General features: G+C 38.2%; 4 protein-coding genes across 5 annotated transcripts; 3 read left to right on the top strand and 1 right to left on the bottom strand.

Annotated features, from left to right (window-relative positions):
• Positions 1-153: 153 nt before the first annotated feature.
• On the bottom strand, positions 154-1,009 carry LOC116028949. Its single transcript, XM_031270807.1, has 3 exons — positions 968-1,009; positions 617-861; positions 154-551 (listed from the first exon to the last, which is right to left on the bottom strand). The coding sequence occupies exons 1-3, from the start codon at positions 1,007-1,009 to the stop codon at positions 299-301; spliced, it is 540 nt and encodes a 179-aa protein (XP_031126667.1). The 3' UTR covers positions 154-298.
• Positions 1,010-3,844: 2,835 nt separating this feature from the next.
• Positions 3,845-9,777, top strand: LOC116030253 (mitochondrial aspartate-glutamate transporter AGC1-like; the record flags this gene model as incomplete). Its single annotated transcript, XM_031272442.1, is given in 7 exon segments — positions 3,845-3,934; positions 4,030-4,105; positions 4,338-4,433; positions 5,712-5,992; positions 5,994-6,136; positions 6,506-6,641; positions 7,006-9,777. Coding segments are annotated over 7 exon segments (1,014 nt in total), but the record flags the coding sequence as incomplete, so codon positions are not given.
• On the top strand, positions 7,214-10,917 carry LOC116030252 (late embryogenesis abundant protein-like). Of its 2 annotated transcripts, none has more exons than XM_031272440.1 (3): positions 7,214-7,232; positions 9,835-10,291; positions 10,546-10,917. In XM_031272440.1, exons 2-3 carry the CDS (start codon positions 10,049-10,051, stop codon positions 10,783-10,785), a joined length of 483 nt encoding a protein of 160 aa, XP_031128300.1. In that variant the 5' UTR covers positions 7,214-7,232; positions 9,835-10,048; the 3' UTR covers positions 10,786-10,917. The 2 variants fall into 2 exon arrangements, with proteins under 2 accessions (XP_031128300.1, XP_031128301.1); XM_031272441.1 differs by lacking the exon at positions 7,214-7,232 and having other exon boundaries at positions 9,835-9,958; positions 10,091-10,291.
• Positions 10,918-11,323: 406 nt separating this feature from the next.
• On the top strand, positions 11,324-13,881 carry LOC116028948 (probable receptor-like protein kinase At2g21480). The gene has a single exon (XM_031270806.1). The coding sequence runs from the start codon at positions 11,356-11,358 to the stop codon at positions 13,879-13,881; it is 2,526 nt and encodes an 841-aa protein (XP_031126666.1). The 5' UTR covers positions 11,324-11,355.
• Positions 13,882-13,951: the final 70 nt, after the last annotated feature.

Raw genomic sequence — 13,951 nt, 5'->3', positions numbered from 1 at the left:
TCTGTTCCCCCTCCACAGAGCAAATAAACACCAAAAATGACATCTCAAGAAATGAATGATAATCATGACAAAGCAAGATAGATAAAGATTAGCAAAACTATCAAAATTCTGCATGGGAAAATTCAGCACAAGTAGGTTAGTCTGATCCTATGATTCACAGAGATAACATGCAAGTTTTGATTAAGTTTTCAAAGGAGGTCAATGTACAACAGTCTGTAATTCGCACAACTTCTTATGTTCTGTAATTCTAGACTATAACGTCTAAGAAAAAAATCCATTAAACTAATGCGATTGGGATTCAGCCTTCCTTTGGCTGTGCCTCAGCCTCAGCCATCCTTGCCGCCTTCCTTTCCTTCGCGAAGGCGCGCTGTGCCCCGGACGGTTTCTTCAACATCAGAGCCCTCCTCTGCAACAAAATAACTGGGACCCCGGCAAGCTTTAGGAGAGTCTTGCCGAAGTACGTATTATCGGTGGCAAATAGATGTTTGCTGCTTTCCTGCTTTGCAATTTGATGTAAGCACGATTTCCCAGTTGTGGATTGATGATCACAGCTGTAAATATATTCAAATTAGGGCCAAAATGTAAAGAAGCAAAGCATAAAAATCAAAAAAATCACCTGTAAACTTTGCCCTCATACCCTCCTCCGCCCAATTCCTGGAGGACGCAATTAGTAGCCCAAACGACGGCTTTCTTGCCAAGAACACTTAACAGACGCTTTTCAATCTCTCCAGCAGACCGCCATTTTTTTAAAAACGATGAGGAACACAGAACGTTCAAGGGTCGTTTAAACCCGTAATTCCTCTCGTAAAACTCTAGGGCCTTCTTGGATATGCGATTCTGGGCTCGTGATTCCGGATACACCTGGGAAAAAAATAATTATAAAAAGAAACTCATATCCATCTAAGATGAGAAATTACGATTTTGGGCTAAACTCATATCCATCTAAGATGAGAGATTACTAAATTACCCAATCCTCGAAGGTCTCCTCTGATTCGTTCGGCCTTGGCATTGTCATAGAATACTCTATATTAAAAAATATAATATGGTTTTCAAAAAAAAAATATAATATGTATATATATAGAAGAACTGAAGAAGGATAACGGAAATACGCAATGGGCCAGAATAGATTAACTGAATATCAAGAAAGGCAACAGCATATAACTGAAATCAGTTCAAGAAATAACCAGCCATAACCGCTCAAAATAAACAATGGGCCAGGCCCATTGATGGGCCTGGCCCATACAATTATCTCCTCCCATACAAATATAAGGCCCATGACAGACGAAAGTCCAATCTATTTCAAATCTCTGCCAAATAAATATTTTAGTGTGAAAAGAAAATTAAAACAAAAAACTATTTAGTGTATTGCAAAAACAAAAATTGTGGGGTAAGAACTCACTTTATTTGCTCCAAGGCTCCAAGCTCCAACAAAGCAGTGGGGACACAATGGAACTGGTCCATGAGAACCTTGCTGTCCTTTACAGTACCACCTCATAAAGAAGTTGCAACTTGATTAAAGCAACTATGTAAAAAAGTTATTTAAAAAAAAAAAAAACTCAAGATAAACAGTTTTTTTTTTTTTTTTTTTTTTTTTCTAGCAAGAATGAAAATCTGTAGATCTCAAGGCATCAAAGGAACAAATAATTCAAAACCTTACAGACGGAGAAGCTAAAATCCAGAAAACTGACGAGAATTTTCAATTCACAGTCAAATATGCGATGATGAAAAGCCAAGTAGAAAAATCAAAAAAATTGCATGAGAAACATAGAAACATAATTTACTCCCTAGTCAATATAGAGGTGGAATATTAAGGTGACAATGTGAGCCAGTATGAAATATTTGGAACTTATATTAAAATCAATAATAAAACCATCATTATATTGTCTAAAGAGCAACAAATCTAAAGAGGAAACAATAGTACTACGTAACTATGCTGTGTGGATTCTCCACTAATATGTGTTGGAATTGCAACAGTCAGTTTAGTGGCTTTCAAATCAATTTAAGTAAACCTCACAGTGCCAAACTACTATAGACCCACCTGTCACCCTCATCAATGAGTATTTGAATTTGTTTCACTAAATTATTTTTCCTTCAGCCCCCTATCCGTCCCTCAACTTCTCTTTTACCTTGGTCTGGTCAGGAGCACACGAGAAGGGCAAGTTTGTCTAAAGGGAATGAAATGTCATCAAACACAGGGATAAATATGAAAAGGCTGAGATCAGAATCTTATATTATTTCTAGGAAACAAAATGACTTGTGGTTTATCTATTGACCCATTGAACAGTATGGAGATTTGCAGTTTTTGTCCATTTTGGGGACCTTACTTTCTAAGGCATAAAAGATGAGGCATATGGATAAATGACATAACAACAGTAAAAACAGTGTTAAGTGCTCCAAAAACCGAATAAATGCACATTGCAACATTGAAGGAAATTATATCGGATTCACCAGTGGATTGTAACGTAAAAATGAATCATGTACTCCAAAAACCAAATAGAAATAAAATACCAATAACAAAATGAAAATGCACATAACATGTCACTGTACAAGCAAAAAGCATTTCAACGCCTTTCTAGACCTAGCTATAGGCAAAACTGTGTGCGGCGCCGGTTAGAGGGAGACTTCATTTTGAATACAGGTGCAATTTCAGAAAACAGAGAATAAAAGCAAAAAGTTCAGAATGACCGTACAACAAATCAGAATTACTCTGTATCATCAACTAACAATAATTGCACGGAAATTCCTTCAAATAATACATCATTGAAACATGAAACAGACAAAATTTAGTAATAGTAATCACTAATCAGAGAAATGTAGCTTACTGCATCGAGAAGCTCGATATGGAGCTGTTGAATGCGAGATCGAAGCAGCGGCGCCTTTCGGAGAATGATGTAGCAAAATCAACAATACCGGTGTTCGCTGCGGAGAAATCTGCTTCTCCGCCCTGCTCGCCGCCATCTTCACCGTTATCGATCATCGGATACTCATCGTCCGGATGCTTCAGTCCATTCACTTTTCATTTTTGGGTAATGTTAACTTGAAGCTGATAAATTGTTGATATTGTCTTTAGGTAATATGAAATTATGTATATTGTATATGTTGTGTTGTGTTGTGTTGCTATGTTACAGGAGAAACATTCCAGTTTCTGGAATGAGAAACTGGAATTTTCATTCCAGTTTAACTCATTCCAGAAACTGGAATGTTATGTTTAAACTGTTTCTGGAATGAGTTAAACTGGAACTTGAATTTCCAGTTTAAACTGGAATTTCAGCTGGAATGAAATTCCAGTTTAAACTGGAAGAAAATTTTGTGTTTTTTGTTTGCTTTTGCGTATGTGATGTAGGTAATATGAATGTGTTTAAATTGGAGGAACATTTCCGTTTCTTGAATGGGAAACTGGAATTTTCATTCCAGTTTAAACACACTGGAATGACTATTTCAGTTTCTCATTCCAGGAACTGAAATGTTTAAACCGGAAAATTTGTGATTGAAATTTATATGTGAATATTTGTTAGTCTTAAATTTTGCAAAAAAAAAAAGGAAAAGAAAAAAAAGCCTTAATTCTTGAATTTATGACTTTTTGAATATACTGTCTTTTATGAGTTTATTATATGCCTTTGAGTTTTTGAGTTTGCATGCTTTTAGATTTTCTATTATGTTGTTATGAATTTAGGAATACTTGTTTACTGTAGTCTAAATTCTTAATGCTTGAATTTTAACACTTTGTTTCAATGTCATAGATTTGGCTTTCAAAGACTTTGATCCAAATACTTGAAGATAAGTAAAATGGTTGCAACTTGTTAGAATATTCTTTTTTTTTTTTTAATTTAATATATCTAATATTTTAACACTTTGTTTCAATGTCATATGGTTGCTGGCACATGGTCTGTCTGCTTTGACTTACCCACTTGATACTCTTAAAGTCCTTTTGCAGGTATGATTATTGATTGAATGGTGCCTATTTCTAGGCAACACTAATTTTGTGTCTTGTTCTTGTTATTGCTTATATGCTGGTTTGTTGGAATACAGGTGAGTGCAGATGCCAATACTCGACCGACCACTGCTCAGGTCCTTCTCAAGGTTCGCACTTTATCAGGCTATTCAGGTAATTCCAGCAATCACCAATCTTGACTCTTTGTGATAATAGGTTATCTGCAGGTGAACAGGCACTGGATCTTTTTTTTTTTTTTCTTTTTTTCTTTTTTTTTTTTTTTGATTCTGTGCCAGAGCTCTGGATCATGTCTAATTAATGCCAAAGTTCATCCATGTAAAAACCTAATATGTATTCTTCATCTAATCCCACACACAATGACATCTGTGCTTGGTGAATATTCTAGGTTTGTACAATGGTCTTGGGTGGTTGGCAGTGGGACGAGTGTTAGGTGTTGGTACTCGTTTCGGCATTTATGAACTATTGACCTCATTCTACAAAGGTATCATATTCCTTTTGCACTGTGGTGTTCATGAAATCTGTCCTTGATCTTCTCACTAGAGATTTTACCTGTGGCAAAGTGGGATTTTGTAAGACTATTATTGATCTAGATGATTCTGGGTGTTCCTTTGATGGGTGGGCAGACCAAATTAGAGTTTTTAATAAGTAAAAAATTTCAGCAGCTCTATGCCTTTTGCATGACTTTACATAAAAGAAAGTGTGCATCTTTTCTACCTTAAGAAGCCAAGTCTTTGGATCTGGTGTTCCTAATGTCAATTGAAATATGCTGTTATTCAAGTTTAATAAAAAAAAAAGCGTATTTCTTGTGTAGGCATAGTGCAGGCGAGTTGCTGATGAGGAATCCAAGGGTGCTAAATTTCTAAAGTATAAACAACTAATGGATGCATAAAGTCTGTATTGAACTTCAAAGTTTTTCTTTGGTATCAGCTAAAGTTATGTGTTGGATTCATTTACGGTTTACCTGTTACTGCATTTGGATTATGGAGATAGCATAGCTTTTGTGCTGTCCGTGATGGCTAATCATAGTTTAAGGAGTTGATCCTCCCTACATTACTAGTGTATTATCAACTATACTTTTAATATAATCTGATTTCTACAACTATGAACTATTTTTTTTAATAAAAAAAATCAATATAATTGAGATTTTAATATTGGACATCTATTTTTTGCGCATCACACATAGAAAATACTAGTATATATATATGTGTGTGTGAGAGAGAGAGAGAATAACAATAACAATTATTATTATTATTATAAAAACACATTTATATTAAATAGTAATTAATTAAGGACACCTCAGACATAAACAAAGATAGGTGTGTGTGTGTATGCATAATATTAATAATAATAATAAAACTATTATTATTGGTATTATAATACAAAAGCTATTCCTGAGAGCATGAGAATAGCTAATACCAGCCCCCTCCCCCCCAAAGGAATGGCTATTCCCCCCGCAAAGGGAATAACTCATTCGCTATTCCCAAGACAAAAAGGCCAAGGCAAACAATGAAAAAATGTAATAGGTCTATTCCCATGAACGTTACTCCATTCTCAACCTATTCCATGAACCAAACATGCTGTAAGTTCCTTTGAAAATAAAAGTCCAAAATAGAGGTTTTTCAAATGCCGAGTTCCTTTATCAATATCTATGCATTTCAGATTTATTATGGAGTATTCAATAAGTCTCTGATAGCATATTATGGTTCTGATTGAATATTAACTTAACATAGTGTGGTTCTTCTACTTACTATTTAATCAGATGGTCGAGATGACAATTTTGTGTATGTCGCTGAGGCTTTAATGGCAGGAATTGTTGCTGGGGCTGCAGAATCATTCGTAACTTCCCCATTTGAGCTTATCAAACTTCGTGCTCAGGTCAGTTCTGCTTATCGAATTCGAGGCACTGCATTAGACATTAAAAGGGATGCTGCTTCTCCTTTAANGGGTAATGCCATGAAAGAATATCCATGGATGATGAGTGGGTATGGGAAACCTCCCTCTATTTGTCATGTTAGACGGCCATCAGATGTAGTCTCTCTTTGAAGGGTGGGGTGCTTTGTGGAGACGAGTGAGGTCAGGAATCATCCGAGATTCTGTTTTTGGTGGCATATTCTTTTCAATCTGGCAACTCCTACACGAAACAATGCTCGATTGGAAAGCTGTTAAGATGACTCCCATACCTAGGTAATACTTTCTTCCTACAGCGGTGCAGCCAGTTATTCGTACTGTTTACTACTGAATTTTCTTCTCATAGTTGCTGTAGAGGACCATTCTTATTCATTTTTCACATCACTTTAGCATGTGTGCAGTCAATTACGGAGCCAGTGTGCCTGTCACTTTGCTCTAATGTTGTGAAAACNGTGTGCCTGTCACTTTGCTCTAATGTTGTGAAAACTTCAACTGCAAAAAGTATATTAACTTTGTAAAGCATTAAAAAAAAGCTTTTAAGTCTTTTAAAAAGAGAATTACCAAAACGAAGAGAAGGTATTTATTTATCTTATTTTTCCTTTTTTTGGGTAATTTTATTGTGATTTTTATTATTTTTTCCTTCAGGCTTGATGAAGATGTAGGCCCATTGTCTCCTTTATCTGTTAGTCTTGCAGCCGGATTTTCTGGTTCAGTTGCTGCTGCTGCTTCCCATGTATTTGATACTGCAAAAAGTCGTGATCAGTGCAATGTTTTGCCTAAGGTGTGTTCCTGACAAAAAAAAAATTGATTTTTTTTCTTCTATAGTTCTATGTGCAATGTGCATGTCTTTCTAAGCGATGACTATCGTTTCAACCAAACAATCTCTTTTAATCTCATGCTACATGGTCTGTCTTGGCTGCTCACGCTAATCATGTAGTCAGGCACAGTTGTCTTATGATCTATAAATGAAAAAGACTACATAGTATGTGATATTAGTAGTTGTGAACTTGTGATTAGTTCCTTTATGTTGTGTGCTTATTCTCGTTTTTTTCTTCATAAGCAACTTATACATACTTTCATTTGCTGGGGTTTGAGGAACTGAGTTTCATATGCTCCATTTTCACTTTTGGATGATTTTCTGGCAGCATGTATACATGGAGGAAAAGTTTTTCAAATTGGGACTTCCTGGCAAGGAACTTGACAGATGGACTGGAATTCATCCAGCAGACCAAAAAATACTGTATCGTGGCATTTTGTTTTGGATGGCACGCAGTGGAGTTGCATCATTCGTGATTGTAGGAAGTTACTTTTTAACGATTGATCAACTATTCTCTTGATTCAAGGAGTTCCACAGCTGCAGAACAGATCAAAGGTCTGTTTTCTCCTTACATCAGATTCAATACATATGAAAATGTTATGCAAAGCAATTATATTTTATTTTATTTTTCCTTTCTAATATTCTTTTGGGTTTTCGTTAATAAGAACTGAGAAACTTAGCTTTGGATTTAAGTCTTGTATTTTTAATAAGCTAATTAAAAAATGAGTACCAATGGATTGAAACTTGAAAGATTACTTCTGTTTTTGTTTTTTTGTTAAATAATAAAAATTTGAGTAATTCCCAAGAACTTATAAGGGTATATATTGTGTTTTATTTTGAATATGGGTATTTTAATTATTTAAATGATATTCCTTTTCTATTCCTTGCTCAACCAAACACAAGAATATGATTCCTTCTATAATCTCATGTTTATTCTCCTTGTGAACCAAACATTATAATAGTATTTCTGTTCTATTCTTTACTTATTTCATTCCCATTGGAATTCTTTTATATTCCTTTTTATTTTTATTCTTTATACCAAACGGCACGTTTGGCATGGCTGATAAGAAGGTAGCTTTAATGATTTATGAAAATTTTAAAATAAAATCTCTAGATATGATTACATACATGGAATTTAACCTCATTTCAACATCATAAGCAATGGAACAAACCATACATTATCATAAAACAAGGTCAAAACAAATCACCCAAAAAGACACTAATTACACAATGGGTCCCAAAATTTGAATCTGTGGTTTTTTTTTTGGTCAATGTACAGCAAGTGGTGCCTCCATTTTGGTGAGGGCTATTTTTCATTTTTTCCATGACTACCCATCTTCATCTTTTGATCCAATAATCATTGTACTTACAATCCAAGGGGGGTAGTGTTGACTTAGTTTGAGCTTCTGCTTTGACTTTTGTTTGTGGATGCATGCATTATAAGCATAATTAGCTTCACTCAAAAGCTACACATTGGCCTATCAATCATTCATTTTTCAGTTTCTCCCAAAACAAAATCCTTAAAAAACAATCATCCTACAATCCAGAATGGGAAGGTAGAATTATTTATTGTCAGACAAATTCACTCCACCAGACATGTTGTGTATGTATAATGTGTTTGACAAGTGTATTTGTGTCTGCAATGTTCTATATTCAATTCAGTGCTTTCTTAAAAGGTGGAGATGGAAGAATGAAGTTTGCTTTCAATTGCATTCTTCTGTACTATAGATTTGAAGATTTCCTTCTAGGGGGTTTAGTGTAGTTGTACAAATCTGAAGGAGAAAGTTTCTCCTTTAGAGTACAATGTAGTACCATAATATATGACATTATCTGAAGAAAAAGAAAATGAAAAAACTTGATGAACAAGTTGAGATTGGGCCAGGAGCATATGTTTGTTATGTATGCAATGATAGTGGCATTTCAATTTGATTTGATCAAATTCCCAATTCAAGCAAAACCATTTCTTGATGAGGAAACCAACAACAGACATATGGTAGGGGATGTTGCTTCCTTTGCTCACAATTATTTTTGTTTTATTTATCTATTTATTTATATTTTTGAGTGATGAGGGGAATCCACAACCACTACCCAGAGTGTGCTCCAGTTAAACACGCCTTGTGACCTTAACTGGCAAAGGACCACAAGAAGGTAAACAATACTAGGTAATTTTTCATAATTGACCAGTTCAAGTCAAGAACACCAATAGGTCACTCCCATTCGGAGCGAACTTATAATCATGTAATTACCAAACTAACAACCTGACGCCGAGTAACTTGGCTGGAGTTACTCCCAAATATTTTTGTTTTAAAGGGCAGTATACTTAGACATGCACGTAGCCCTACCCCTCCCCCTCCCCCTCCCCCACACCTTCTCCTCATTTGCACGTGTCATTGTGTGTAAATGCAGTCTTGTATTGTATGGGTGAGATGATTACCATCCTAATGCTTACTAGCTAATTAAGCAACTAAAAAAGTAGTGTTTTATTATCTGACAAAAAAAGTTGTTAAACCATTCAATTAAACACACCATGATAATGACAAGTACACATTTGTCAAAATGACAAAATCGTAAGTGATATTAGTTGGATGAAAAAAATCCTTGTGTAGAATTGTATTTAAATTGTAGATTTGTAAATCCAGTGGACTTTGGACTTTTTGTTAGTATATTGTAGATTTGTAACACTACTTACAAGTTTACAACTCTTACTAATTTAAGTTGTAAGATCAAAAATGGATTTGAAATTTGTCAGAATTATAAATTCGGGTTTTTTCCACCCGAACCCAAACCCAACCCGAAAAGTGAACCCGAATCCGAACCGTTTTACACTTCGGTTCGAGCTCGGTTGTGAATTTGTCTAACTCGGTTGTGAATTTGTCTAACCCGAAATATTTCGGGTATCTATTTCGGTGTAGTGTTGTTGTTGTTGTATATTTTGTTTGTAATTTGTAATGTCTAAATGGTATGGATACTAACAGTTCTTTGTCATTTCATCTTCTCCTTCTTTCTTGAAACTGGACTGAGCCAGGGATTCATTATATTGTATGATTCTACTTGTAAAAATTATATATTGGATTGTGTACTTAATCTCTTTATTTATTCACTGTGGGATGATAATATAATGGATTCAAGCGACAGCTAATTAATGTCGGTTAAGCAGCCAGGTGCAGGAGGGCGGATTGCTGTACACGTGTCATTGTAATCTTACGTGGCAAGCGGTGGGTTTTTCCCAAATGCAACGTGTGAGGACGCAGTTGCATGAAGTCATGCACTAAAAAGCTAAGGTTGCTCCTTTAAATGCTAGGGAAGTAGGAAGGGAATATCTCATATTCTCATTTCTGATTTGTATCCAATCCTCTAATAATATTGTAAAAATGTCTGCTCATGTACGTGACGAGCATGGCAATCCAATTCAGCTAACGGACCAGTATGGAAACCCCGTATACCTCACCAACGAGCGCGGCCGTCCGATGCACCTCACCGGTGTTGCCACTGCCGTCGGCTCCGACAACGTCGTAGTAACTCATGAGTACGACACTGCAGTAATCAAACAGCGCCCGGAAGAACCGTACCAACAGCACCAACTTAACCGCTCCGGCAGTTCAAGCTCTAGCTCGGTGAGATTATTTTCCTGCATGATTTTAGTTTACTTGTTCGGTACGCAATATTTAAAGAAGATATCAACATTCAAAATTTAACAATTGTGGTGTGAAAAGTGCGAAAATTATGTCTAAAGTGGAAGTGGACAAATCTCCTTGTGTTATCTTCACTACAACTATTATTATTATTTATTTATTTATTTATTGTCCGTATTAATTATTAACTAATAGATAGCGTGCAAATATGAAATATGAATATGGTATGTATGTAGTCTGAAGACGACGGGCAAGGCGGAAGAAGAAAGAAGAAAGGGCTGACGGAGAAGATAAAGGAAAAGCTGCCGAGGAAGAACAAAGAACATCAGCATAAGGAGGAGCATGCACACGCGGCTACAGCTACAGATACAGTGACCCACGGCGGCGCAACCTTCACTACTACCGGAGGGCATCACCCGGAGAAGAAGAGTGTGGTGGAGAAGATCAAAGAGAAACTGCCTGGCTATCATCACTAATTACTATAAGTAGTTATCTTCAGATCATCATCATATAATAATATAATATATTATAATAATAGAAATAACATAAAAGTTGTGCTGTTAAGTTAATTATATATTTCTGTGAGTTCTAGACGTTAATTGCTTTAATTAGTTAGCTACCTAGCTAATTTTGTGCACGTACTAGCTAATTTTGTGCACGTATAGTAGTAACAAATAAATTAAATATGATTCGTTATCTAACGCTTCAAATCGTTTTAATTAAAAATTTAACTGAACTATATATATATAATATATAAATAATAAATTTGAGTGAACCAAAATGTTTCACCCCACAAGCCTGACGAAACTGGACCAAAATGGACTCCAAGCTCTGTCATTCATTCATTCGCAAAGTGAAGGTTTTGTGAGGATCGGAGTTAAAATATGGTTGTAACGCACATAATCCCTTCTTTTCTCTCTTCCGTCGTCCTCGTCGGAAAATTCTTCTTCCTCTCAGCGGGAGGCTGGAAATGGAAAAGGGTCGTCGTGGTTGATGATTGATGGCTACCTTTACGCTTCTCTTATCCCTATCCCTATTCATTGTTAATGGCTACCTTTAGGCTTCTCTTATCCCTATTCATTGTTAATTGTATCACCGTTATCCCTGCCGTGAATACAGAAGACCCCGCCACAGCTCTCCCGGCAAAATCTTTTCAACCGTTTATCCCGCAAGATAACTATCTTTTCGACTGCGGCTCCAATTCCTCCACTGTTCTCCCTGGTAACAGAACCTTTCAACCCGACAATACGACTACAGAATTCTTGGCTTACGACGGGAAAGACATTCAGGTTTCCGGTGGGGCCGAGGCTAATGCTAATGCTAATGTTAATGCCTCTCCTATTTACCGCTCGGCTAAAGTTTTTGCCACGGATGCCACCTACACTTTTCCGATCACCGCGCCAGGTTGGCATTGGATCCGCCTCCATTTCTTCGCCCTGAACGCCACGCATTACGACCTGAAGACCGCCAAGTTTACGGTGGAGACCGATAAGTTAGTTCTTCTTCATCAATTCGAGCTTCAGAACGATACGAGTGTGATAATGAAGGAGTTTCTTGTCAACGTGACGGAGGAGCGTTTCCCGTTGAAGTTCAAGCCGAAAGGCACCGTCGCATTCGTTAACGCCATTGAATTCGTCTCCGCCCCTAATCCGCTCATCGGTGAATACGCCACCCTTCTTTTCCCCGTTTCACAGAAATTCGAGCTCTCAACTCACAGCTTTCAGACCGTCTACCGCCTTAACGTGGGCGGCCCGGAAATTCTAACCGATCAAGACTCCTTGCAGAGAATATGGCACCCCGACACTCCATACCTTGACCCTAGGCAAATGGGAAAGAATGTCGCGGTTTCGCCGGCGATCATCTCCTATCCGGAAGTGGGAGGCTCGCCACTGATTGCTCCGCCGTTGGTTTATGCATCGGCGCTAGAACTCGCGGATTCCAAATCCGTGAAACCTAATTTTAACATCACTTGGAGAATGGACGTTAATGTTCATTTCTGGTATCTTATTCGTCTCCATTTCTGCGATATCGTTAGCAAGTCGCTGAATGAGCTGTATTTCAACGTGTATATCAACGACAATATAGCGATTTCCGGGCTGGATTTATCGGCGTTGACGAGAAAGTTAGCGACGGCGTATTACAAAGATATTGTGGTGAATTCCACTATGGTTTCCAGTCCGCTCGAGATTAAAATTTCCCCGGTGGATGATGAAGCTCAGGGGACGAGAAATGCGATCCTGAATGGGGTGGAGGTGTTTAAGATGAATAATTCCGTGGGGAGTTTGGACGGAGAATTCGGGGTTGATGGGACGAGAGCGTCGGATAGGACGAACGGAGACCGTCAAACGGTTGCAGCCGTAGGCTTCGCCATGATGTTTGGCTCGTTCGTAGGGTTAGGGGCGATGGCGGTAAAGTGGCGGAAGAGGCCGCAGGACTGGCGGAGGAGGAGCAGTTTCTCGTCGTGGTTGCTTCCCGTCCACTCCGGAGACGCAACTTTCACGAACCCTAACAGAACTCCGTTAGGATCGCGGCAGAGCTTGTTCTTCTCATCAACAACCGAATTCGGCAGGTATTTCTCGTTCTCGGAATTGCAGGAGGCGACGAACAATTGGGAGACGACGAAAATCATCGGAATCGGAGGATTCGGGAGCGTGTATTTGGGATTAGTGGATGAAAAAACCAAAATCGCCGTGAAACGAGGAAATCCGCAATCCGAACAAGGCTTCCACGAATTCCAGACGGAAATCCAGATGCTATCGAAACTCCGGCACCGGCACTTAGTATCCCTAATCGGATACTGCGACGAGAACAATGAGATGTGTCTGGTTTATGAATACATGTCCAATGGCCCCTTACGGGACCATCTTTACGGCAAGAATTTACCCTCCCTTTCATGGAAACAACGCCTAGAAATCTGCATCGGAGCCGCCAGGGGACTACATTACCTGCATACAGGCGCGGCGCAGGGGATAATCCACCGGGACGTGAAGAGCACGAACATCTTGCTCGACGAAAAGTTCGTTGCGAAAATGGCGGATTTCGGGCTGTCCAAAAACGCATCTACCGCGCCGGAACAGAATCACGTGAGCACCTCCGTGAAAGGCAGTTTCGGCTACCTTGATCCAGAGTACTTCAGAAAGCAACAGCTAACTGATAAATCCGACGTGTATTCATTCGGAGTAGTACTTTTTGAAGTATTATGTGCACGGCAAGCCATTAATCCGCAGCTACCAAGAGACCAGATGAACTTGGCTGAGTGGGCAATGCAATGGAAGAGAAAAGGGTTGCTAGAGAAGATCATTGATCCCACGCTTGTGGGGCATATAAACCCGGAATCGATGAGGAAATTTGCAGAAGCTGCAGAGAAATGCTTAGCAGAATACGGGGTTGATAGGCCTACCATGGGAGATGTGTTGTGGAATCTGGAATATGCATTGCAGCTGCAAGAGGCGTCTGCAATGGGGAAGACCGACGAAGAAAACAAGTCGTTTGCAGCTCCAAATTCCCCGGCTGTGATTTCGCCTTCCACTGCCCCCTCTAACAATCCCTTCAGCCATTTAGCTACTGAGTAGTTTGAAACCGGCAGCCTGTTAGTATTAGCACTGAATTGAAGAGTGAAGAAGCAACAGCAACATCTCATCC

The sequence above is a fragment of the Ipomoea triloba genome, chromosome 9 (genome assembly GCF_003576645.1).
Source record: "Ipomoea triloba cultivar NCNSP0323 chromosome 9, ASM357664v1".
Classification (NCBI taxonomy): domain Eukaryota; kingdom Viridiplantae; phylum Streptophyta; class Magnoliopsida; order Solanales; family Convolvulaceae; genus Ipomoea; species Ipomoea triloba.
Note: the sequence above shows the minus strand (reverse complement) of the source record. Positions and strands in the feature narration are given on the sequence as shown.

Bases quoted from the DNA above. Each gene is read 5' to 3' on its own strand.
- LOC116028949 (XM_031270807.1), bottom strand. From the start codon at position 1,009: ATGCCAAGGCCGAACGAATCAGAGGAGACCTTCGAGGATTGG. The intron at 862-967 runs GTAATTTAGTAA...TTTTTTTCCCAG, and splicing joins AGGAGACCTTCGAGGATTGG to GTGTATCCGGAATCACGAGC. The intron at 552-616 runs GTGATTTTTTTG...ATATATTTACAG, and splicing joins TATGAGGGCAAAGTTTACAG to CTGTGATCATCAATCCACAA.
- LOC116030252 (XM_031272440.1), top strand. From the start codon at position 10,049: ATGTCTGCTCATGTACGTGACGAGCATGGCAATCCAATTCAGCTAACG. The intron at 10,292-10,545 runs GTGAGATTATTT...GTATGTATGTAG, and splicing joins GCAGTTCAAGCTCTAGCTCG to TCTGAAGACGACGGGCAAGG.
- LOC116028948 (XM_031270806.1), top strand. From the start codon at position 11,356: ATGGCTACCTTTAGGCTTCTCTTATCCCTATTCATTGTTAATTGTATC.